We start from the raw sequence: 26,027 nt of genomic DNA, 5'->3' as shown, positions 1-26,027 counted from the left end.
GAAAAGAGATGCTAAACCACTTCAGGGCTAACCGGTGGAATCTTTTTATCTTTGTTGCATACCAGATACCCCATGGTGCTGCAAAACTATTTTTATTCTGCTAATTTATGACAAGTTAAATAGAATAAGGAATTGTTCCAACAAATTATGCAACATGCTGCTTATTTTCAAAGTAGAGTTTAATGACTAGGTACCAGCACTTGATAGAAATTTTAACATCTTCCTGGATTTGGAATTAGTTCAATCTAAATTTAAGGATTAAGTAGGAGAATGTTTATTTGCTAAAAGAATCAAGTAATAATGATTACTGAGCTGATTGCTAAGGTTAATGACTTACAACTGAATTTGTTTTGATTGGTAGGGTGATTTTTTCCCCTATTTTTGTAAAGCCGTCCTCTCCAAATTTTAAGCCTGTTCACTTAAAAAAGAAAAGGGTGTTAGGACTGAACACTTAATTCCCTTGAGCAGCAAGGAGTTTCTTCCACACTTCACCATCTGGATATTGGTGTTTCTTTACAGATTCCTCCTTCATGTCTGTGGAATAACCAGCATCCTTTCAGAGACAAAAAAAAAAAAAAAGGCAGTGTTAACCCCCTGGAACAACAACAAAAACATTTATTTAATGTATTTCTGTTGCTCCTAGAAATGCTTTGAAATCTAAGTCAGAGGCAACTAAGTACTTTTTAAGTAAGTTTTCAGATTGTTGAAATGGAGAAGGGGGACACCTTAGTGGCTATTTCCCAGGATTAGTTAACTAATCAAACTTCCTCTGATAGTTTGACCTCTGTGAAGATGAGCCCGATCTCTTGACCATGATGAGGATAAATAGCCCACATAACACCACTGTAGTCAAAACTTGTCAGTTGACTAACCTGCTAGATGGTCCCAGGTTTTTTTTGTTGGTTTTTGTTTTTTGTTTTGCACAAGGAGTGCACATTTTAGGGTCGCAGCTGGTGAGAAAATGCTGGCATTTGAGACTTGTCAGGCAATTTCATCCCAACACCCTGACCTTCAGGTCTTGGGAATTTGAGGTGTACAAACTAAAGAGCCATTTGTTTCTAGATAAGAAAACAAACTCTAAGGAGTCAAAGCTCTGTGCTTGGTTCCAGCTCAAGAGAACAGGTGCAGCGAGGGCGGGCAGCGCTTGCTCGGGGAGGCCTCCCTGGTCAGGGTCACCTGAGGCCGCATGTAGGAAGCATTCCTGATGATCACGGTGTACTTGACATGTTCATGCAGGTGTCGACATATTCACACATCCTAGGAGGAAGGAATTAGGTGGGACAAGAGTGCCTTAAGTCAGATCATTCATGTGGTGCTATTGAAGCAGAAGGGGTGCCACTGAAGAAAGGGTAGTCTTGGTCAAGCCTTGGCTGATACCACTTGTTTGCAAATCCCTCAATCTCTGTGCTTTGGGTTCTTCTCACCTATAAAATAAATCAATGTGGGGGCTTGGATGAAATGAACCTTGAAGTCTCTTAGCTAAAGGTTTTATGACCCCGAAAGGCATTAATTTAGTATCTGGGATTATTTGGGTGCCTTGAGCCAAGTTAGATGGATAAATTAAAATCATCAAATGAGTTCCCTTGCAGCCACATGCATGATTGAGAAGAGCACAGATTTTAGGATCAGACCAACCTGTGTTTAAATCGGATGTCAGCCACTTTCTAGTTTTGTGACTTGTGGCAAGTACCCAACTACTACCTTACTTAAATCATCAGCTAATGAACTACTGCTGTGAGGGGCAGGCCCTGTGCCCCCTGCTGGGGGTACACAAAGGAACTGGCAGGAGAGGGCCTTGTGGTTTCAGTGGACATAGATTCTAAGTCATCGCTTATAATGTGGTGCTGTGTATAATCTATAAAGAACAGATGAAGTACCAGGCCCATGGGAGAGGGCAGTTAGGCTTCAGAATGAACAGAGAACAGGCATTCCATGCAGACAATTAAAAAGCAGAGGCTCTGTGGTGTGACAGCACAGGGTCTGGTGGTTTCACTTGCAGAATGGCATTCCTGAGCAGTGAGGTCTGCTTTCAGGAGGGTGGCATGAGGCACTTTCACCCACCCCTGGGTGGTCATAGTGCACAGTGGATTAGGGCTGACCTTTTTCTCATCCCCCAAGACCTGCAGGACCTTTCAAGATGGTTTGGAACCCTCCTTTGGTGCTGCCTTCAGGAACTGAAATGAGGGGCAAAAGCAGAAAAACCTAGCCATGTTCGTTTTTTATAGTTTAAAATATTTCAGGCGTATTAAAAGGCAGTATGTGTCTACTCACTACCCAGCTTGGGAAAGAAACCAGTACTTTATAATTGAAGGCCCCTATGTACCCTTACAGGTCCCATCTCTCTCATAGTCCTGATGTGTTGTTTACCCTTCCCATGCATGTTTTTATTCTTTCATTATATACTTCTAGTGATCTTTCTGTGATACCATATTTAATTCCAGCAGGATAGAAAGCATAATAAAGCCGTGTATGTGCAGACAACTAGAAGGAGATTGTTGTAATTTAAAGCTTACTTGGGGCTTTTTGAGAAATAAGATGGAACTAAATAGTAATGATATGGCCAGATGAGGATAGATTCCAGTGTTAGGAAGAGGAGGTTGGACAAAGCAGAAAATATACCTGTGATGGAAGCAGGGCTTTAGAAAGTCAGAAACAGATGCTGGTTGAGGAAGGAGTTCTGGTTTCCATCTGGTTGAAAAGTAACACACACATCCCCCTGCCACACACCCCCACGTACTTACAAAACAAAGTGAGTCAGAGACCAAGAATCTAGCCCTCCAAAAGAAAAAGGACTGTTATTCACTCCTGGGTCTCCTTGTTACTGCCCCATATGGAGAAGTGGAAGCAAAACGAAGCGGGCCTTTGAGTTACAGGATGTGCCAATGTGCAGGGTTCTTCGTGCCTCTGGTCATAAGAGCCAAATTAAAAGGCCTGGCCTGAAATGAGGGACACTTAAAGTTAATGCCAAATTACTCAACTGTTTTCAAGGCTTGCAGAGATTGATACGAAGTCAAATATAATCGGGTGCTATACCAATTCACAGAGGCCAACCCCACCAGTCTGGGGGCAAACAGGAACTAAGAATGAAGACAGACTTCCATTGATTGCCCAGAGGAGGGCAGAGAGGGAGAGGTGAGAGAACGTGTGGCTTTTCTTATTACCCACAGGTGATTAAATTATGCATTAATGGGATGAGATTCCAGGATGAAAATCGTCAAAAACTCCCTGATTAATCCTAAAAGTCAGAAAAAAATAAAAATGGCAAACGACAGAGGGAACCCCAGGTGTCTGACGGTCGGGGGGGAAGTAGAGGTTTGGTCTGCATGTTGCTGTGCCCTTATGTCATGCGGGAGACCCTGCCCGCTGCGCCATTTGTCATGCAGGGAGGCCTGCGGGGTCTCTGCTCCCACTCCCCATACCAGAACGCAGGATATGGTGAGGCCAAAAAGGAACACCCACGGAGCCATAAGTAGGGGAGTCATACCACTACGGTCTCACTGGAGGCTGGGTTCGCTGGACGTGCGACCTGCTGTCCGTTTTGTCTGCAACCCACCGACGACTCTCTTTCACTCTCCTCCACTCTCCTCTGTAGCCGCAGCAGTTATATTAGCGGCTAATTGGCTAACTGGCTACAGCTGACGGCCAATCAGCCACAGCTGACGGCCATCTACTACCCGAGCCAGCACTCCTCCACGTGAGGCCGAGAGCCTGTAAACTACTTTCTGGGGCTCTGTCCCCACACTCCACCCCTACAGGCTCTCGCCTCACAATCTACGCGACAAGCGTCTTCCGCGAGGGGTCCTGTGCGAGGAGCCTGGGGGTGAATGCAATATCCTGGACATAGCCAGGCTCTCTGGGCACAGTCAGGGTTTCTCAGGGCACCACCAGTACTTCCAGGCACAGCCAGACTTCCTGGACTTCTTAGGGTACCACTAGTCTTCCCGGACACAGCCAGAGTTTCTCAGGGCACCACCAGTACTTCTGGGCACGGCCAGACTTCCTGAACTTCTTAGGGTACCACCTGTCTTCCCAGACACAGCCAGGGTTTCTCAGGGCACTGCCACTCTCTGTGGGCACAGCCACATTTCCTGGACTCAGCCAGGGCTCTCAGGGCACTGCCACTCTCTGTGGGCACAGCCACACTTCCTGGACACAGCCAGGGCTCTCAGGGCACTGCCACTCTCTGTGGGCACAGCCACACTTCCTGGACACAGCCAGGGCTCTCAGGGCACTGCCACTCTCTGTGGGCACAGCCACACTTCCTGGACACAGCCAGGGCTCTCAGGGCACTGCCACTCTCTGTGGGCACAGCCACATTTCCTGGACTCAGCCAGGGCTTTCAGGGCACTGCCACTCTCTGTGGGCACAGCCACACTTCCTGGACACAGCCAGGGCTCTCAGGGCACTGCCACTCTCTGTGGGCACAGCCACACTTCCTGGACACAGCCAGGGCTCTCAGGGCACTGCCACTCTCTGTGGGCTCAGCCACACTTCCTGGACACAGCCAGGGCCTCTCAGGGCACTGCTACTCTCTCTGTGCCTCTCAGGGTACCCTGCTGGAACAACAGCGACTCACAATCAAGGTGCTTACATATTCTCGATGGCGGCCAGGCAAGAGACAAAAGCAAATATCCCCCAGTTCCACTAACAACAGTTCCCAAACAAACAGTCAAGCGGTCCATTAAATTAGGGATGGAAAGCAATTCCCCATAGTCCATAGTCATTCGCCAGGGCTGTCCTGGGGGTGAGGGTCGACATTGACCTCACCCTCATCTCCCATGGAGGACTCAGCAAGCATTACCTCCTGGGACTATAAGTCCTGCATCCGGGCTGCCTGAGCAGGAACTTCCCCGGCCCACAGGGCTGCAACGACCTTCGCTTTCTCCGGCCTGTGCTGGTTGGGGAACTGTCCACATCTTTCCACGTCTCCACGGGGCTCCATCTCTGCAACAGCTGCATGGCTTTTCCTGTGCTGGTGGGAGAACCGTCCACATCCTCCCACCCCTCCACGGGGTTCCAGCTCTCCGGCAGCTGCTCCTCCTGGTCTTCCTCAGACTGGGTGTTCACACGCACAAACTGCTCCACTGCCTTTCGGAGAGCTTTGGCCGGCACCATACCCTGCTCGCTGCACCATTTGTCATGCAGGGAGGCCTGTGGGGTCTCTGCTCCCGCTCCCCATACAAGAACGCAGGATATGGTGAGGCCAAAAAGGAACACCCACGGAGCCATAAGTAGGGGAGTCATACCACTACGGTCTCACTGGAGGCTGGGTTCGCTGGACGTGCGACCTGCTGTCCGTTTTGTCTGCAACCCACCGACGACTCTCTTTCACTCTCCTCCACTCTCCTCTGTAGCCGCAGCAGTTATATTAGCGGCTAATTGGCTAACTGGCTACAGCTGACGGCCAATCAGCCACAGCTGACGGCCATCTACTACCCGAGCCAGCACTCCTCCACGTGAGGCCGAGAGCCTGTAAACTACTTTCTGGGGCTCTGTCCCCACACCTTACTTTCAAACTGTTTGGCCATCAGCAACACTGAGATTCTCACTGACACTTCCCAGCCGGCAGCTGTCAATCTGGAGCAACTGCAGGGCTTTCACCTGTAGGAGCTGCTTCACTATCCCTCAATTGTGGCACTAGAAATAGAATTAAAACCAACAGAAGAATCAGCTTTGGCCTTCAGGATCTCTAAACCTGTCCATGTGCGAATTCCAAGTCACTCATCAGTGGCCCTCACGAATCCTGGATTCTATTTTATTCTTCATTGTCACTTGGCATAAGGCAAGTCCTGATAGTCCAGGCAAGGACGTTCCACTCACTTCTTTACAAATCTGCGGGCAGAATAGTGTGTGAGTCATGTAGAGTCACACCTCTCGCCATCTATTCAGAAGTAACTGTCATAGTGAAGCACAGCATCAGGATGAAATACGGTGCTGGCGATGAGCAGATGGCATGGACAACAAAACAGAGCCACAGCCGAGCAGCGCTGCTCCTTTTGCTGGGGAAGCCGATAATCTGTTCCTTCTCACTGTTCTGCTCGTGGGCTGACTGCTGCAGGCTTTGGCAGGCACTTGTGCTGCGTTTGTAAGCACAAAAAGTGAACGCGGTAGTGTTTACTCAATTTGGAAGCTTTCTTAAAACCACACAATGCATTTTATGCCCTTGCAAAAGCAACTTTAAGTTGCTGCCTTATAAATTTCCATTAGCCACTTTGAAAACAATTAATGACTTTAGTCATATGAATTGTAGAAAAAGACAAACTTTTGACCATATCTGACTGCAGACCCTAATGAAGTGCTGTAAAATGGCCCAATTCCTAAGACTATGAAAACCTCATAACTCAAAATACAACAGGTGATGTAGCCTAACATACGCTGATGTTCTCAGTCAGTGTGGCCAGTGTATACTGACCCCAGGGAGCTGTCACTTACCTGTTCTTCCGTGGCAACACCAATTCCTAATAGGACCAATGCCTATAAAATATAAGGCAACCTGGTGTTATTTTCCTAAGTTTTTGAACTGAAACTCCAGTGTTTAATAATTCAGAGCTGCTTAACTATTTAATGTTTAACTCTTTAGAGCTGAAGAAAGACACATCCCTGCTGTGGAGCCCTGTAAAGTTTCAGGAGTGGCAGAAGGTGGGCGGTCAGGGGATCTGTGTGCTCGTGTCTGCAGAGGAGAAAGCCAGCGTTTGTTCTCGCTGCTGCCATTAGCTTCCTTCCTGGCTATGGCTGCAGACTCTGCCTGGAGCCCGAGCAGGGTTGTGGGACTGGGAGAAGACATAGCCACTCAACAGTGGTTCATCAGACTTGCAAGGTCCAGCCTCCAGCTGCCACCGTCCTATACAGGTCATCACTCCCTTTATTCCCGTCTTGTTGTCTCCCTGATGAGCCCCCTTCAGTAGTTACTCTAGAATCCTCCCCTCAAGCTCAGTGGATGGCCTTAAATCCTACTTTACAGGTCGGGCTAGCTGGTGAGGTGCTAGAATCTTCTTAACACAGTTCTGCTGCTCTCTGTCCTCCCACCTGAAGCTACTTCACTCCCCTCCCACGTGGGCGCTAGGCCTCGCCCCTCCAACCCTCACACTCCAGCACCTCTCCCTCCCTGGACTGCAGTGCCACACACACCCTTCAGGCATGTTTTGTTTCTCCCCTCTTGCCTTTCCATTGTTTAGGGAACAGTATCAATTACACTAATAGCTACCACTTTCTGGGCTCTTAATACCTGTCTGGCCTGTTCAATACACTGAGTGAACTGCCCCTCATCACAACTCACTGGGATAGGAGCCATCATTATCCCCATTTCACAGATGAGAAAAGACGCACAAGGTGAATAATTGTCCTGCATCACAACGCTAGAAGGGAGTGGAGCCCGGGCTTGAGCTCTAGGCCGACTCCAGAGCCAGAAGAGGCATCTGAATCACTACAACAACTTCCCTGAAAAAAAACGCTTTAATTTAGGAGCCAGGTGTCCTCAGTTCCACTACTTGTCCAGCTTCTAACAGGATGCATGGACTGGCCCACCCAAAGCCCCGCCTCCTCGCCTGCAGACAATCAGGAGTTAGAATGGGTGGCCGGATGGTGGCTGAGGAGCCATCTAATGCTAACAGCTTGTGTTTCCTGAAACTTCTAATTTAAGTATGCTTCGTTCTTTATCTCAAAAGAAAATGAGTTGGGGAAGGAGGAATGGTGGAGGGATACAGCCATTTGATTTACTCATTCTACTATTAAAGCATATAAATTTCTGGCACTTAACAGGTACCTAATTTTATTTTCTCCTTTTAAAAATTTCCTGAATCTGCTCTGCCCTATTCTCGCTACCCTCTACCTTCACACCCTCAACGCCCCCCATTACTGTGAAAGCCTCCTAACTCCCATCCTAGCTTCCACTTTCTTTCTGCCCATTCCTGACACCTCTATGTCCACATGCCAACCCATCCTACATGTTGCTACCAGTCAAATCATTTTTATTCCCATTCGCTCATTCAAGATCCTACATTGGTTCACTGAGTTCAGCTGCATCTTCTGAGTAGGTGGACCCCAAAACTTGGCCCCAGGTGCCTGACTTGCCCACAAGCTCCACCATGCATGGCATTCTGTCTGGCACCTCCACAGCCCCGCTGTGCTGGCTCTCTCAGCTTCCCCCTGCCTTGGTTCCTCTGTCCCCTCCCTCAGATGCCTCCTAAGTGGATGGCCTCCCCCATGTAAACAAAACCTTGGAGGACTGAAGCCCAGAGGAGCTTCTGAGGAGATTCTCCAGGTCCCTGTTTGGACAAGTTGGCAGCCATTATAGCATGGCTACACCACAAGAACCCCAAGACAAAAAGTCTTGTTTAACCATGGCCCCTCACCAGGTTCTCATTTGCAATGATTACTCAAAAGGTTTCCGTTATGTTTAAATCAAAGGCTGTGGTTACTCCATGGCTCCTGCTCATGTCTCCCTCACCTACAGTTCAGCTTTCCTTATAGAGTCAGCTCTGTCCAAGTTCACAGCCAGCTGTCATGCAGGGTCTCTGGTCCAGCTCCCTGCACAAGAACGCAGGATATGGTGAGGCCAAAAAGCAACGCTCATCGAGCCATGGATAGGGGGTTCATACCACTATATTCTTGCTGGCGGCTGGGTTGGAGATACAGGAAGCGGGCTCTACATGATGCGCAATCCAGCATCTGCATCTCTGCCAACCAACCCACCACCCAACGTAGCCATGGCAGTTATATTAGTGGCTAATGGCTAACCGGTAATAGCTGATGGCCACCTACTACCAGAGCCAGCGCCTTTCCATGTGAGGCCGAGAGCCTGGAAACTGTTCTCTGGGACTCTGTCCCCACATCATCTCTCCCTTCAGTGACCTCCTGTCTACTGCCCTCAGCACTCAGGGCCCCAGCCCCACATTCTACCTATGTATGTTTCACATATCTTAGTTTCTTTAGCAAGGCTGTAAAGTGCGGAGAGTGAAGGGCATTCCCTAAACATGGGCTTTTGTAGAGTGTCCGACATAAAGAGATTACATGGTGATTGAGAGAAATGGACCTCACACCATAGTAGGACCTTTGACTTCATGTAGGACACATGGAGGTGTACCTCCTAGAACTTGGGACTAAGAATGTCCTCACAGGAAAAATTTTAAGAGCAACACACAAAGGGGAGGGAGGGAGCGAGCAGTGTGGGGGGGGGGAGGTAGTAGAGCAATGCCAAGTCACCTCAAGGAGAAAAAAAGAGTTCCTAGGCTCCTAGGCAGGCAGGACCTGCCTCTAAGCCAAATGAATGGACTAACCCAATGGCACAGTGCGATGGGAAAGAGTTATCAGATGAAAACATAAAATGGGGGTGAGAGGTGTCTATTGGCTGGGCCTGTACAAGCACTGACCAAGGAGGGATAAGGCTTAAGACTCGATATAGCTGGGGCCAGAGGCAGGTATATCTGCGCTGAGGAGATGGGTGCATTGGGTCATCTTGGTCTGATGCCATCACATGTTCAAATGCTATAAGCAGTTTCTGCTCTGATTCTCACTCATCCAGCAGCCTTTGCTTTAATATGGCTACTCATGGAGGCTGCTCTGGTCAAAGGATACAAAAATCTAGCACTCTCACAAGTTACAGTTCTCCTTCTAACCTAACCAGCTGGCATTCTGGTTTTACATATCAGTGTTGTAAGCTGGGCTAATGGGAAACTCTCCCTGAGAAACAGAATGTTTTTCAGATGTTCTGACAAATCAGTTCTTCCTAAACCTGAAAGGGAGAGAGACTGGCCCCCAGTTCAGATGGATTTGAAGAAGAGCCCTGGTGCAAGGCCTCTAGGGAAAGAGACAGGCAGCCTTCTCTTGGGGAGGCCTGACCTTGACAGTAGCTAAGCAAGCTTTTTCTTTCAGGTCATCCAGAGGAATCAACACTTTTTGTTTCATTCAGGGTGAGTAAAATATTTTAATATCAGTCAAATTTCTGTATTTACAAAGTATGAGAACCATGTTGTGGGGACAGAGTCCTAGAGAGCAGTTTCCAGGCTTTCGACCTCACGTGGAGAGGTGCTGGCTCGGTTAGCAGTTGGCTGTCAGCTGTAACCAGTTAGCCAATTAGCCACTGATGTAACTGCCGTGGCTGTGTTGGTTGGTTAGTTGGTTGGTTGGCAGGCAGAGAAGTGGCAGCAGGTTGCAGGACATGTGGATCCAGCTTCTAATGAGACTATAGTGCCTCCAGTGAGACTACAGTGTATGACTCCCCTATCTATGGCTCCGTGGGTGTTCCTTTTTGGCCTCACCATGTCCTGTGTTCTTATGTGGGGAGCGGGAGCAGAGACCCCGCAGAACACTCTGCACGACAAATGGCTGAGTGAGCGGGGTCTCCCGCATGACATGTCTATTAACTTTTGGATGATTGGTAGCCTTTCAGTTTTTAGTCATTTACTGTCTCTAAAATAAATAGAAATAAGAGCAATAGATAAGCTGAAGTGAAAAAAAAAGGTGTCAGGTCTGCAATTCTAATACTTGTTACAAGTTACAATTATTTCAGCTACTTCATCAGGAAACATAAAGAGGAATAAGCAAAGGAATTTTAGAATCTGTCATGACCACTCTGTAAAATCAAACAAAAAACATATGGTAGTGGCAGCAGCAGCAGCAGTTTTTCTACCTTGGAGATGGTGGCATGTCCCAAAATGTCATCGGGAAGGTTGGCTCCTCAATCCACAGCGGCTTGAACTCAGCCAGGTTTGACATCCACTCCACTGCCTCAGGCACATCCCAGCACTGGTTGGCATCCATCATCTGTAAGGAGAGACCCTTTGTGGTGAGGTCTGCCTGGTGTTGACCATGCTGCAGGGCTGTGGCTCCCAGGGTGGAAATGCTGTCACTCAGTGCCACCGACTGCTGAGCAAGACTCCCATTTCTTCTTTGGCAGCCCAGCACACAGCCATACAGCCATAACAAAGGGAGCCAAAGAGCAGCCACTGAGACCAGAACTTAGGCTCCAGATACAGCAGGTCTTCAAATAACGTCATTTCATTAGAACACTGATGATCTGATGCCGTAGGAACTTAACTCTTGTTTATATCACTTAGCCTGTGGTAAAACTGGTTTCATTATACATCATTTTGCTTAAAGCCACAGCACCTATCTACGGTGTTAAGTGAGGACTTACTGTACTGTCTTTGGTGGAGATGGCAGTCACTCAAGGAGCTGCTGTCATGTCTAGAAGTGCCCTGGGCTCAGCCCGTGACAAGTGCTCACTACCCCAGGAGTTCTAGCCCAATCTGTATTTAGATGCCACCCAAATATATTTGTGTTGCAGTGTTCATTGTTTGTAGGAACCCTTTTGTCACATTCTGAATCATGCACAGCCAAGATTGAGTTTGTTCAATGGTCGTTTATTGCTACTGCCTACTATGTGTCTAGCACAATAATGAATAACCCAAACTCCACCATTAACTAAGCACCTACGCCACTAGGCATTTCAAGCATTCTGTCCCATTTAATATTTAGAATAACTCTATGAGGCAGATCATATCAACCCACTTTACAGATAAGAAAACTGACACACAGAGAAATTAAGTAACTTACCTATAAATAATAAGTCAAGTAAATGGTGAGTTCAAATCTAGGCCTCACTCCAAGGCCCTGGTTCTCTGCATGCAGTGATCCTGCCCGGAAGCCAGGTGCCGGGTGTGCAGAAATTAACAAAGGGCCCTTTTATCCTGACATTATCACGCTTCGAGAAGACAGACACAGAGATGGCTATCTCTAGTAGAATGTGCTAAGTGGTAAGAGAGCCCTCGTGGGATGCTATGAGAACCAGAGGACAGTACGCCCCCAATCAATTATTATCATAAATAATTTGGATGAGGATGACCTCATAAGACAAAAGTAGCATTAACTCATGTATAAATAATGAGACATCTGATCCTAGGTCAAGGACTCAAAACTTATATTTTAACTTAAGAAACAAATCTCTAAAACTTCATAAAAGCATCTATTGTGTCTTCCTTTTATGAAAATATTTTAGACATGACAAGAAATGTTTTCAAAATTACACAGTCAGGAATGACTGATTTTCATTTATCTCAAAGTTCCATCATTTCTTCACCAATGGCTCCCTGAGAGCCACCTTCCTGATGAGCTACAAGTCACTTGAAAATAACCCTGTAAACGGTATCTCTTTACTCACATCAGGGCAATGACTGTAAATTGTGTGCTGACTGAAGTTAAGGAACTAAAGAGAGCAGTTAGATCTTTAATAACATTAACTGAGTTGTTGCTGTGTCATAAAAAAGAGTCAAGGATGAAAAAGTCACAGACTTGAAGAGTGGAGCTGGGAAGGGGAGCTGAGCTACTAGGGGGTGGAGGGGAGGACTTGTTAAGAAAGGAGATTAAATGATTGACACACAAGGGTACCAATGGGAGACATGTTTGCTCAGGTATATCCATATTAGCAAGAAAGAACTATCCCTAATTCTGATCTTAACTACTTCTGCAGAATACAAAAAATTAAGCCCCCTCAGTTGTTGTTTGTTTGTGGTGGTTTTTTTTTAAGAGTTTGCCTACTATAAGACCACGAAGCTGTACTTCCTCTGACATTCAGGTTTTAAATTCCCAATGTTCTTTAATCCTTGCTTGAAATGACTTGTAGTTTGGCCCTGGACAAAGGCTTCCTGCAAAGCTGCTTATGTCTCATTGGGAGCACAGGATATTTACCAAGGTCTTCTCAGGTCCAATTATGTTTCTGAGGAGTCGGCATCTACGGATGTCATCCTGGAGATCAGCACCGACTTTTACCTTAAACCTATAAAATCAATTTGTTTTGAGAGTTTAGATCTGTCCCCTGACTTGGCAAAGATACCTTGATTCTCTGCAGAAGTGATAATCTTTGTCTATAATTCACAGATCACATTTTCTAGTAACTTCATGCTCTTTCCCAATCAATCTTCAGACAAGTCACTTGAAAATAACCTTGCAAACAGTATCTCTTTACTCACTACCAGGCAATGACTGTAAATTTTCTGCTGACCTGAAGTTAGGAACTGGAGAGAGCAATTACATCTTTAATAACATTAGCTGAGTTTCTGCTGTGCTATGAAAAGGAGTCAAGAATGAAAAAGTCACAGACTTGAAGAAGAGAGTGTGGCTGGGAAGGGGGCCATCCTATATTATATCCTGAATGAAAAGAGTACAGTTGATAAAATACCTTCATCTCCACGATCCTTTACAAGAGGGCTTCATCCTAAATCAACTCAGTGAGGGGTAAGCCACAGGGACCCTGGAGGGATCTGAGGTTTGGGGATTAAAACGACTTGGGCACATAACTCAGGAGCAGCAGAGGTCTCCTTTGCATCACAGCTGGTCACTTGCAGGAGCTCCCTTAATCCGTTGTGGCACCCAACTATTCTCCAGGCCCAGGTCTCTACACTATTCCCCAGGACTCTGCTGAAACTGTTCTTTTGTTTGTCAGGAGAAGCCTGGTTGGCCTGAGTGTGACACTGCCATGTGGAGGAGGCGACACCACACCATCGCGGGCGAGGCTGGCATACTCTCCGTTGCTCACCAGCCTCTCCACCATGCACACTTGACATTGAAGCTGTTGCTTCAGACAGAGCCTGAGGTCCTTCCTCTGCTTTCCACAATGCTCAGCCTCTATGCCAACAAAAAGCCCTGTTGCAGAATACAACACACATTCAGGTACCCACTGTTGTTCTCTTCCCTCCGCTCAGTACCAAACACACTAAAGACGACATTTCTATCCCGGATGAGAGTTTCAGCTTCTGGATGCAGGGCTTCCTGTGCTGGAAGGCCTATGCAGTCTGCCCTCAGCCTTCTCTGACTCACCAGTTAGGACTGCTCCAGCCTTTCCTGGGTATTCAGAGAGGGAAGGTGCCAGCATTTACTGAGCAGCTGCTATAAATCCTGACTATGCTGGTCCTTTTTAGATATGGCAACTTTGAAGAGAATCAGGAGTTAATATTATTCCCATTTTATAGACAGAGAAAATGAAGTTCGGAGAGGTTGAGCATTGTGATCATGCTGACACAACAAGTACTTGCAGGGAAACGAGGAAGATTTGATTCCAAACCCATCACATCCCTCAGCCTCTTTCCACCATTTCATGCTGCCTCCTTCAAGGTCTCAGTCCTCCACCCTTTATTTAGCTGAGGAATTCACAAGAATTCAGCCCACTCAGATGTGAGTGGCCACACCCATCACCCAAGGGTCTTGTTAAAATGCAAATTCCAATGCAGCAGTTCTGGGGAGACGCCCGAGATTCTGCTTCGCTCCAGGGACCACACTTTGAGCAGCAGGAGGTTGGGTGGCCAGAATAAGTAAGAGTCAAATAGAAAGCAGGGTGACATATACTGAGCAAATGTGCCACCTTGAACTGCACTGGTGAACTCACAGTGACCAGATCAAGAGATGAAGGCCCCTCTCTGTCCTGCACTGCATCAGGATTCAGGGCCACTGAGAACCAGTTTATCCAGAGGAAGACCCTAGGAAGCCCAGGGTTTCATAACCACACAGGAGGGAGACATGAAGATGGTTAGACTGGAGAGGAGAGGGCCCAAGGGAAGAGAAAGGCTGTTACTCAAGCGGAAGAGGAGCCTGGCTCTTGGGAACTCTACAGAGAAAAGCTGGGACCAATGGCTGGAAGTTATAGGGTAACAAAGGGTTCACAACACTGAAGCTCTTTTTAACACCTGCAGCCCCCCAACAACGCAAAAGTGCCTTACAAAGTTAAGCTCGTTTCCTCAGGAAGTTTTCAAGAAGCTGAATCAGTGCTTGTTACTGATGGTAGAGTGGATTTCTAGTCCAGATTCATGCTTGAAATTGATGATTTCCACGGTCTCTTTCAACTCTGATGTTCTAAGATTCTAGTGAGGACTCACATCTCATTTTTTGAAAAAGCCTGGCCTAGGCTGAAACTTCTCTTAGGTGTCCCTACACACCAGACTGCTCCTGGATGAATCCTGGCACCCCTGGGGAATTTTGGATCCTGGCTCATCTCCACTGCTGAGCCTCTCATCTGCTGACTGGGAGAGTCAAGTTCATTACCATACAAAGAAGTTACCTGGTCCAGCTGTCTTTCAGTGCCTCCATGCACAGCTGCGGGGAGAGCGGCACAGTCATGACCATACATGAAAAGCTCTCCTTCATCTAATGAACACTTCAGTCATTTCTGATTTGGTTTCACAAATGCCATGGCGGTAGCAGGAACCAGAAGAACAGCCATGTGTTGTTGAAATTCAGAGCAGAAACAGCTTAGCCAACAAACATAACTCTTTGTACTTGTCGGGTGACTGTCTTCCCTCGTCTCTATGGGAACCAATTCTTTAATTGTCACAATACTCCTGGAGGGGGAATGGAGCATTTATATCCTTCTTTTCAAAGCTAGGATATTCTGGGGCACCCACAGGACTAATGGTTGTAAGAAACAAACAGAAACTAGGCTCTCTTTCTCTCAGCTGTGGGTGAGTACAGTATGATGGGAAAGCGTCATATGTCAGCCATACTCTGATTACATGCCATGTGGCAGCCACTGTACTGCGAGCATTGCACAACTTCACTGCATTTATCTGGATCCTCAAAACCACCCACAAGATAGAGATTATTTCCCCATTTCACAGTGAGGAAACTGAGGATCAGCACGGTAACCTGTAACATTGTACAAGGTTGCGCTGCTGCCTCTGCCTAGGAATCAAATCCTTCCAGAACCCAATGTGGGGATCACTGGGCCCAGAGCCCTGTGTCCACAATGTGAATGCCTTTACTTTTGCTTGAATATAAGTACTTCCAGAATGAGGCCTTGGAGCCAGAATGACCTAGAAAGCTTAACAAAAAATATTAAATCTCTTCCAGAAAGCCAGGAACATAAAACCTGTCTACCAAACCAGGTTCAAATGCCCACCTGCTTCAGGGTGTCATCCGAGTACACCAGCCAGGCACACGACATCGTGTAGGCAGGGTAGCCATGCGCCAGTATTTGCCCTTCTGTGGAAACACAACTCTTGTCAACACTGCACTTTTCACGGACCTTCAGAATTAGAATTGCCTGTAAGTTAAGCTGCTGCCCCACAGAGAATCTCCTTCTGACCCACCCTTCACATGCACCCAGCCCCTAGGATCATGCAAATTCTGAGAATGTCAAATGGGGGTGGGGAGGTGGTCAGGACACCCTCTAGGACTGGCCCACTAGCCTTCCTGCGTAGTCACACCCAGGAGACTTCTTTATCCAGACTCAACAGGCTGTGAACCCCCAAAGTGCAGGACCACTCAAAAGTGGATGATGGGGGCCCACCCGGTGGCTCAGGAGGTTGGAGCTCTGTGCTCCTAACGCTGAAGGCTCCTGGTTCAATTCCCACATGGGCCAGTGGGCTCTCAACCACAAGGTTGCGGTTCGATTCCTTGATTCCCAAAAGGGATGATGGGCTCTACTCCCTGCAACTAAGATTGAACATGGCACCTTGAGCTGAGCAGCCACTGAACTCCCGGATGGCTCGGTTGGAGCGCGTCCTCTCAGCCACAAGGTTGCCGGTTCAACTCCTGCAAGGGATGGTGGGCTGCACCCCTTGCAACTAACAATGGCAACTGGACCTGGAGCTGAGCTGTGCCCTCCACAACTAAGATTGAAAGGACAACAACTTGACTTGGAAAAAGACCTGGAAGTACACACTGTTCCCCAATAAAGTCCTGTTCCACTTCCCCAATAAAATCTAAAAAAAATTCAAAATAAAAGTGGCTGATGATGGCAAAAATAGTGAAGGAAGTTTCCTCACAACCACCTCTCTCTTTTTTACCAACTTGACCTTTCTGCAGTATTTCTGGAAAAATAAAAGCATCACTCTTTTAGACAACAAAGTACACCACCACATTGTTGACACATCAGCATGTACCAGAAAGCTTCCAGTTCCATCACTTACATGACTCACCATAGGCTTCCTCCTCAGTCAGGACATCAGTGATGTACCTGAAATCTACGCAGGATAACAGCATCCTGGCGGCCTGGCAGGGTGACAGGAGGAGGGAAAGGCCCGAATCAATTCACAAGCAGATTATGTTTCTAAGTATCTGCTTACACTGATACATGGCGCTTATCCTTTCTGGGAAAGGACCTTTGGGATTTGTGTTACGTTGTGTGATTCCAGCGTTCTTCGGTGTAGAGTCCTTCATCAGAGCATCATGGTGGCCTCCTGCTGAAGTCCTCAGCCCATCCCTCATGCTCCGACCCCTCAATCCCTCCCCATCACTTCCCTCCCTGGAAATCTAGGCTCCTCATTCCAGGCTTCTGGAAAGAGGACCTGGTGTGAGGCAAGCACTCAGCACAAATTAAATGGATAGATGAGCACCTGGTTTCACCCTATAGCTCACTGCTCTACACTTCAGGGCTGACTGGGATACTGAAGCAACGTAGCAGAGGAGGAAGGAAGGCTGGTCTCAGAACCCGGACACTGAGGGTCAACCTTGTGCCCACTGTTTATTAGCAGCATAACCTTGGGCAATTTCCTGTCCTGTCAAATAGGCACAATTGACTTCACTGACAGGAACAGAGTGGATTAAACGTGAGCGTGCCCCGCGTGCCAACTCGGGATCATCACTGGCTGTACTCTCCCCACCTCTTCCCACCCATGCTCAGTGCTCAGTCCTCTGGCTGAGACCTCTCCCCACCCCAATCTAACAGGCACTTGGGAAGAAACTGGAAACTGGTAGCTCCATTCCCACTCAGGTTTTACTGTGATTCCATTCCCACTCAGGTTTTACTATATACTCCACTATAACTGTTAAAAACTGTAAGAGCTCTTTCAATGCTGAGATTCTGCTTCTTTTAAGGATCCTGGCATTGAAACAGGAAACAGGATCCAAAAGAATAAAAAGTACACAGATGGGATTTCAGGCACCTTCATAGTGGCCCTCAGATCATCCAAGTTGGGGGGCGGGGCACCTCCTGCCCCCTTCTGAAAGGCTAACCTTGAGCCTGAAGGTGGCTCAAGAGGTCCACGTCCTTCCCTTTCAGATGGTGTCCCCATGCCACCTGCAACCATGTCAGAGAGATGGTGTGATATCCACCTGTCTTCACTTTGCTCCAGAGAAGGGCCAACGTCTACTGGCCCAACAGTCTTCAAGGTCATGGTGTTCTTTGTTTTTCCTTAGTTGTGATGCCAAATAATAACAAGGGCCTTCATTTGTTGACCATCAGAATTTTAACAACCATTCAGGGCATCACCCTGAGGCAGCTGACACTCAGAGAACTTAAGTGACATGTCCAAGGACACCAGCCAGTAAGTGATGGAGCCCAGATTCAAAGCCAGGTCTGCCTAGGTCTGAAGTTCACTGCCCTTAACTTGCCCAGAGTTTCTTCCTCCTCAGCTGCCAGGTGTTCATCCTGGCTGTAAACAGGTCAAGGAGAAAGGAGACAGAAAGGTGGGTATCTTTAGACTTCTGGGTTTGGCTCCTTCCCTTATGGAATCGTACAGACTGATTCATCACGTGCTTTGGGGGTCAAAGTGACCATATAATATCTTAATAATAACATCTTGCTCTTCAGAGTTTTCTTTTCTCATTTGATCTTTAAACCAATTCGTTGAGGTTCCTAGAGAAGTTTTGATCATCCATTTTACATAGTTAGGAAACTGGAGGCTCCAAAAATTTGCATTACATGTGAAAGCTCCAGTGGGGGAGGCGCGCCGGCCCTGCCTGTGGTAGCACAGCTGTTGTTACTTCAAATATCAGACAAGGCAAATCTGACAAATATCAAAAACATATCAGACAAATATCAAAAACATTTCACTGGTGTTAAGCTTTATCATGACTACAGTAATCCATAGGCTGAGTATATTTACTCATCAAACAACAGGCAATTCATGAAATCTATTTCAATTACAGAAACAATTATTGTGTTAAAGAATTTATTTACCATGTCAACAAGTAACTTACACAGAGATTCGAAAAAAAAAAACAACACAAAATATTTTAAGAAACATTATGTGCAAATTATGAAACTAAATGCAAACTCCCTCTATCAAACATTGGCCCACCAGCCCACTGGCCCACCTGCCCACCCATCTCTAACGCTGCCTCCTAACCCCTCACCTTTACTGCCCATCCCCTTTCTCAGCCCTTTCTAACCTACTACAATTTCCTAACTACGGCCAGTATCTCTAAGAGAGAGAAAAAATCAAACAATTGCCTGTATTTCCTTCGGGGAGCCTGCTGTGTATTTGTGTTTCAGGCTGCTGGCAGGGAAGTGTTTCTTCCTCTGCACATGTTGTGTTGGTTCACAGAAGTGCTCCTGAGTCCATTACCTTTCCCTACTGCGTGGCCACAGGTCACACACAGCATTGAGGATGGCCACCGCGGCCAGAAGCACACCACCTTTCTGGGGACCTATCTGTTAGGAAGCAGAACACACCACTTCCTAGAAATGAAAAAGATATTTAGGTCTCCTAGCCAGGGTCACATTTCAAGAATTAAAAGGCAGCAATGGAAATTCACTTAAAGCCTAAGTTTTTTTTTTAATAGTTTCTAATCTACAGAAGAGTTGCATGAATAATACAAAAAAAATTGCTGTATATATACTTCCTTTCTGTGTCTCTATCTCTCTCTCTCTCTTACTCTCTCTCTCTCTAATATATATATGAAAATAAATGTAAGCTCCTGCTATCAAACACCTGCCCATACACGTCTAACGCTGCCTCCTAACCCCTCACCTTTGCTCCCCCCTCTTCTCATCCCTTTCTAACCCTACTCCTACAATTTCCTATCTACTGCCAGTATTTCTAAGGAAGGAAAAAGTCAATATAAATAATAATTTATAAAAATAATATAAATAAAATTTATTTTACTGAATCATTTGAGAGTAAGTTGCAGATGCCATGTCCCTTAACCCTAAATACTTCAATGTGTAGTTCCTAAAAACAAGAACGTTTCTCTTACGTTATCATAGTATGAGGCTCAAATTCAGGCACTAGAACACTGATAGAGTTCTATTAGCTAAACGGCAGTCCATAATCAAATTTCATCCACTATCCCAATAACATACTTTATTCACATGTTGCATTTAGTTGTCATGTCATTTTTGTCTCTTTTTATCTGGAAAAACTTTCTTCTTTTTTGAAAAATACACATTTTTAAAGTGTACAGGCCAGGTGACCTGCACAGTGTCCCTCAATTTGGGTTGAGCTGCAGTTTCTTCATGATTAGATTCAGGTTATATATTTTTGCACAAATTCTACATAAGTGATATTATCACTTGTTTTCTGTTGTTGTTGTTTTTTTTAAAGATTTTATTGGGGAAGGGGAACAGGACTTTATTGGGGAACAGTGTGTTCTTCCAGGAAGTTATTTTTTTCCAAGTCAAGCTGTTGTCCTTTCAGTCTTAGTTGTGGAGGGCGCAGCTCAGCTCCAGGTCCAGTTGCCGTTGCCAGTTGCAGGGGGCACAGCCCACCATCCCTTGCGGGAGTTGAACCGGCAACCTTGTGGTTGAGAGGACACGCTCCAACAAACTGAGCCATCCGGGAGCTCAGTGGCAGCTCAGCTCAAGGTGCTGCGTTCAATCTTAGTTGCAGCGGGCGCTGCCCACCATCCCTTGCGGGATTCGAGGCATTGAACTGGCAACCTTATGGTTGAGAGCCCACTGGCCCATGTGGGAATCGAACCGGCAGCCTTCGGAGTTAGGAGCACGGAGCTCTAACCGCCTGAGCCACCAGGCCGGCCCTTATCACTTGTTTTTTTACTAAGGCTTTTAACTTTCAGCACTTGGGTAAGTTAGTGCACATTAGGCTGCTGCACTGTGAGGTTACCATTTCTTCTTTCTAAGTAGGGAGATTAATATTGCCCCCACATTTTAGCATCCATTGATAATTCTTGCCTCAAACAATTATTGCTACAATGATTACAATATGTTTATTGTCTAGTGTTATCACTGTAATGACAATCTTTCCCTTGTTGATTTGTTCACTCTCTGAATGGACTCGTGGATGCTGATGTTAGTCAATGAGTTATAAGCCAATACTACCATATTTATTATTTTGCTGCTTGATTTGTCCCAGATCTGGCTGCTGGGAGCTTCTTCAAGAAGATGCTTTTAAAAGCAAATTTAACTTGCTTTGCAGAAGTTAAGAATGAAATCTGAGGCCGTGTGGAAAGGGCATTGTCTTGTGCCTTTCTCCGAGCATGGATGGGAGACTGAGCAGAGTTAGGAAAAGACAGAGCTGGTGTCAGGGAGCAAAGGCAAGGTACCGGTTACTGGACTGATCTTACTTGATAGAATCCTTTCTCTAGGAACTCTTTTTTTTTTTTTTTCATGGCTTGAATTTAAGGTTCAGATAAGCTCTATGCACATAAAAGGTGCTCTAGTCTCTATCTTCTTCATTTTGCTCTTACCTTCTGTTTCTGTCCTTAATCCAAAACTACTCACATTATCTCTCCCCCCAGAAGCGTTGCCCATTCAGCACTTAATCGTCTGGAAAGTCTAGACCACTTCTTCCCATTGAAGGAGTAGAGATGAGGTCCGGAGAGGCGGAGACAGCTCTCAGGATCTAAATATGTCTAGATTCAAATCTTACAGAAAGGAATCAATAAAACACTGATTGTCTAAATGGTTCAAGTCCTAATTTATGTGAATAAAATGTTTTACCTCAAAATTGTAAACCTGTCTCTATTTTCATATGTGTTGCAATCAAAGGACATCTTAGACCTTAGAAACATTATTTATAGAAGCATTTTACAAAATAGATCCCTTACCCATCTGAGCTGCCTGTTGTTCATGAGCTGCCTATAGAAGCCTCTGAAGCTGCCGACAATGTCCCTGAGGTCCTTGTTCAGCACGTGGTGGCCCAAGGCATTCACAGCACAGGCAACTGTTAAAAGAGGATTTAATTCTTACGTATGTTTTGGTATGAAGTCTATAAAAGAAGACATGCAAGCACCACAAACAAACTAATGCTGGCATTTTATAATTTTAAATACAAAAGGTATATGCTTTTAAAACTCTTCCCACATATATCTTCTGTGGTTGTCATAGTAATAGCACCCAAGTAGAAACTCTGTTAATCTGGACACTGAGCTTAATTTCTGAGTCGAACAAACACATTTGGATTGGTTGCCAGGGACTATAGATCTGCAACCTTAAATCATGTTCCCAAATTACTTTCTTGTTCACTTTGTAAAGTGTCTAGACACTCAGATTCAAAACCAAACCTTGCTAGTTCATTGTTCCAAAGGAATAAGAAGACTAACTTATAGAATTAAAAAAGAGAAATGTCTTTTCACTATTGTTAAGTATGGAAAATAACTTGAATTCACTATTAAAAATGAAATGAAATGAATTTGCAATTAGCTTAATACATGTAAAATGTTAAAGTACATGAAAATAGTAGTCATAAACATTAAGTTGTTTAATATTGACTTACACTACATTTTTCGTAAGTAATTTGAAGGTTAAAATTAATTTGGGTAAGCATTACCACTGATTATTTATTTGTGGTGTTTTACTTAAAAAGTAAATAATACTATTGTATTATTTCAGATGAAGAACAAGTAACAAATCGAATGTGAATGTCTATTTCTTCTATCCTTTGCTCAGTTACTATAAAACCCTTAGTCTATATGTAAATAGCTGAAATAATCAAATCATCAACTTAGCCCCAAAGCAATTAATTTATTAGAAAAAATCTTGATAAACTTGTTTCATATTGCCATTTAATTTTAATATTAAAATTCTCAGGTTACTTAACAGGGTAGTTGTGGAGGTACAGTTTTACTATCCATCATATCCCAGGAGAAAGACCTTTGAAAGTATTTGAAACGTGCTCTTACAATATGCCTGCCTCTGGGTGAAACAGTTCCCAGACAATTATGCACTTGCTCTCATACTGAGCATTTAGGGCTAAACCAACCATACTATGTTCTCTAGAGCTTTTGTTAATGGGCTACAGAATCATTCCAGTGCAGATATTCATATCCTAGATTTGTGAGAAGACAGAATCCTCACTTTTCGATGGTCGGTGCTCTTGGATTAAAACCATGAAGAATAAGTCAGAGACTCAGAGAGAGCTTTATCGTTATCTGCATCAAATCTCCATCTCATTGATCACATGGTTGCTAAAAATCATTGGCTGAAGCACACCTCTGGTTTGTGTCACAAGGGCAAACGCATTTAACAAAAGTTAAGAATGATCTTGTCTTTTACAGCTTTCAGAGATGCCCAAGCCACAAGATATTCGCTTATAGTATGTGGATTTTCCTTGCTTAAACTTAGGCCACTGCAAGAAGTTAACTAGATTTGGTACATTTGTTAGAAATTTGGGTTGTGATGATCTACTCCATTGTAGAGAAACGTTCACTTCAGGTGTGCATATTTGATGCAATAAGTGGAAAATTCATCTGGAAAACACTGGCCCTTGAAGGCAGCTTCTTGCTGACTAAACCCAAATACTCTCTCTTGTTCTACATCAATTCTGGGACCCAGGACTCAATTCTGGGATCCTCCAGCGCGCGAAGGATAAGTCAGTAAAGCCTATGGATGACGATGGGTGTCTGAGTCCCAGGGCCCAGGCTGTTTTGGGTGTCTTTAAAAATTCTTTTTTTTCATTTATTTTTCTTTTCCTACTTAAAAACAAACAAACAAAAAAACAACCAAACTATATTGGTCTATTCTATACATTAAAAAAACAACCGTAACACTCTCTCACTCTCTCTCTCTCTCTCTCCCCTCTCTCTCTCTCTCTCTCTCTCTCTCTCTCTCTCTCTCTCACACACACACACACACACACACACACACACACACACACACACCACAAAAGCACTCTCTTCATGGTAATGAGGAAAGACTATTTTCCTTCTTTTTTTGGATCATAAAAGAATGGTTAGGTAAGTAATCTGATAAAGGCTGCAGGAGAACAGCGATGAGCTAATGGGATTTTTTTCATCTTTAATGCAAATGCCATGTAACATGTTCAGTGAGTCACTTGATATATGTAACAAGATTAAAATTAAAATGGATTCTGTCATGTTATGGTCTGAAAAAGGCAGAAACCAAAAACATCACCACAAAAAAGACACTTATTAAAGTCATAAAGAGATGGAAATTGACTTCCCCCTGCCTGAGCTGTCCATCAGGGGCTGGGGGTTAGGAATGGAGAAGGGGAGGGCTTGTGAAGGCCCTGAAGCACTGAACACAGCAACCAGCCCAGAAGAGCCTCCTGGCCGTCTTGGGAGCATGCAACGAGTACAGGGTCGCTCCACTGTGTGCGAGTCAGGAAAGTTCAAAGTCTTGGCCATTAGCAGAGAGTGGTTCCAATGGCCTGTCCCATAACACATTTTGTAACTCTTGCTGGGTTTTATATAACCTTTGGGGGCCGCCTGTATGGTTTGCAGTATGGAGAAAGCAGCTTCATAAAGTACTCAGACTAGAGACAAGGAAAGTCACAGGAGAAGCTGAAAAACAGCTTACAAATCTATCATGGTCAGAGGTCACTGCCTTGGCGAAAATGTTAACAGTAAACAGTTGACTTAACAGAGAGGGGACATGGACTCACTGCCACGTCCCCTCCGTCTGCCTGGCAAATTCCTGGTTACTCTTCAAGACTCATCTCAAAGCCTCATCTCTGCTCTGAAGCCATCCCAGACCCTCCTGGACAATGAACTAAGCTTCTCTTCCTGTAACTTGTATACCCTTTTAAAAAATAGTCTTCACACTGCACTATTATTTCTTTTATGTCTATCTTCCTGAGAAGTTTGTGCATCCTTTCTCCTTGTATGTAGAACCCTGCCTCTTTTCTCTCTCTTTTTAAAATTATTATCTCCAGCGCCTGACACAGTGCTTGATACACAGGAGTACTCAAGAAAAGTTTGTAGAAGGACTAACTGATGGCATGACTAAACATCAGCCCTGTGGGGAGCTAGAACAGCCACCTTGGTGGTTTCCACTTAAAGTTCAAGAAAGTTTCCCTTGGCTTACAAACACACACACACACACACACACACACACACACACACACACACACTCCTTTTATCTGCTTCACAATATTAAAATCTTTCAGTAGGGCAAGCTTTGATTCTACAATTAAAAGAGGTCTCAGAGTGCAAATCCAAAGTTAGAGAATCTGTGTCCTCTTTTCCCAGACCCTCACTCTTTGACATATCATAATTTGGCTTTGGCCCCTAATGGTCCATTAAAACTGATCTGGCGAAGGTCATCTTTTTGTACTTCTTGAATTTCATATGCTGTGCATGGATTATACATTGAAAAACACCCCAAATAATTTGTATTTAAATGTTCTCGAGAGAAATTGCTTTGGAGTCAGGGGGTTCTGCATGACTAGCTGAGCAGCTGTCTGGGCCTCAGATTCCTTACCTCTAAAAAATGAGGGCATTGAGCTCTGGTCCAGCTCTGAGAGAAGAACGACTAACTCATGGCTCCATGTGCATCCTACACAATCTGCCTTTCCCAGATGAAGGCTCTGAAATTGGGCAAGGCCAAAGGCCTTTTCTGCATGGAGAGCAGTGAACTGGAAACCAACTCAGTCGGTGAGAAGCATTTTGAAAAGTGAGTGACTCACTGTGTGCATCACAATAGCCTTGCTATGTGAGTGCATGTGTGTCCCTCATGTCCCTTGGTCTCGCCCAGTTTAGGTCCTCAAAGTTCTGCAGGGAAATGGACTGAGATTAAAGGATTTTCCTGCAGTCTACTGATGACTGCAAGGGGAGAGTCTAAATTCTGCCACTTTTTAGTGTCTCCCAATGAAATAAATAAACCATGAAAGATTGTTTTTACTCACTCAAGTAGTAAATACAGAGAAAAATAAGGTCATAGCTAGAACATAAGTGAAATTTAAGCATTTTGGAACCTTGAGAATGTCCAACTCACCAACTTCAGTGCCTTTTCCCAGAGTGAAGGTAATTCCATACCCCTTGAGTCCATCTTCCACATCAGTCTCTAAGACAGCATAGACAGCTGAGTAGTCAGGTCTGTGTGCTGCAGGGAAAGTTTCCCCCACCCAAACAAGACACATGAGAAATCCAAAATAAATCTGACGATGACATCACTAAGAATA

At 45.3% G+C, this 26,027-nt stretch overlaps 1 protein-coding gene across 1 annotated transcript; it reads right to left on the bottom strand.

Annotated features, from left to right (window-relative positions):
* Positions 1 to 104: 104 nt before the first annotated feature.
* ENOSF1 (enolase superfamily member 1) lies at positions 105 to 26,027 on the bottom strand. Its single transcript, XM_074339736.2, is given in 17 exon segments — positions 105 to 553; positions 1,177 to 1,257; positions 1,378 to 1,394; positions 2,979 to 3,077; positions 5,510 to 5,541; positions 5,543 to 5,637; positions 6,433 to 6,474; positions 10,628 to 10,665; positions 10,668 to 10,761; positions 12,685 to 12,772; positions 15,047 to 15,081; positions 15,884 to 15,966; positions 16,758 to 16,796; positions 16,905 to 16,977; positions 18,305 to 18,359; positions 19,275 to 19,360; positions 25,841 to 26,027. Coding segments are annotated over 17 exon segments (1,122 nt in total). The 5' UTR covers positions 25,904 to 26,027; the 3' UTR covers positions 105 to 451.

This window comes from Rhinolophus sinicus, chromosome 4 (genome assembly GCF_057876585.1).
Source record: "Rhinolophus sinicus isolate RSI-liver-muscle chromosome 4, RSI-T2T, whole genome shotgun sequence".
Classification (NCBI taxonomy): Eukaryota; Metazoa; Chordata; class Mammalia; order Chiroptera; family Rhinolophidae; genus Rhinolophus; species Rhinolophus sinicus.
Note: the sequence above shows the minus strand (reverse complement) of the source record. Positions and strands in the feature narration are given on the sequence as shown.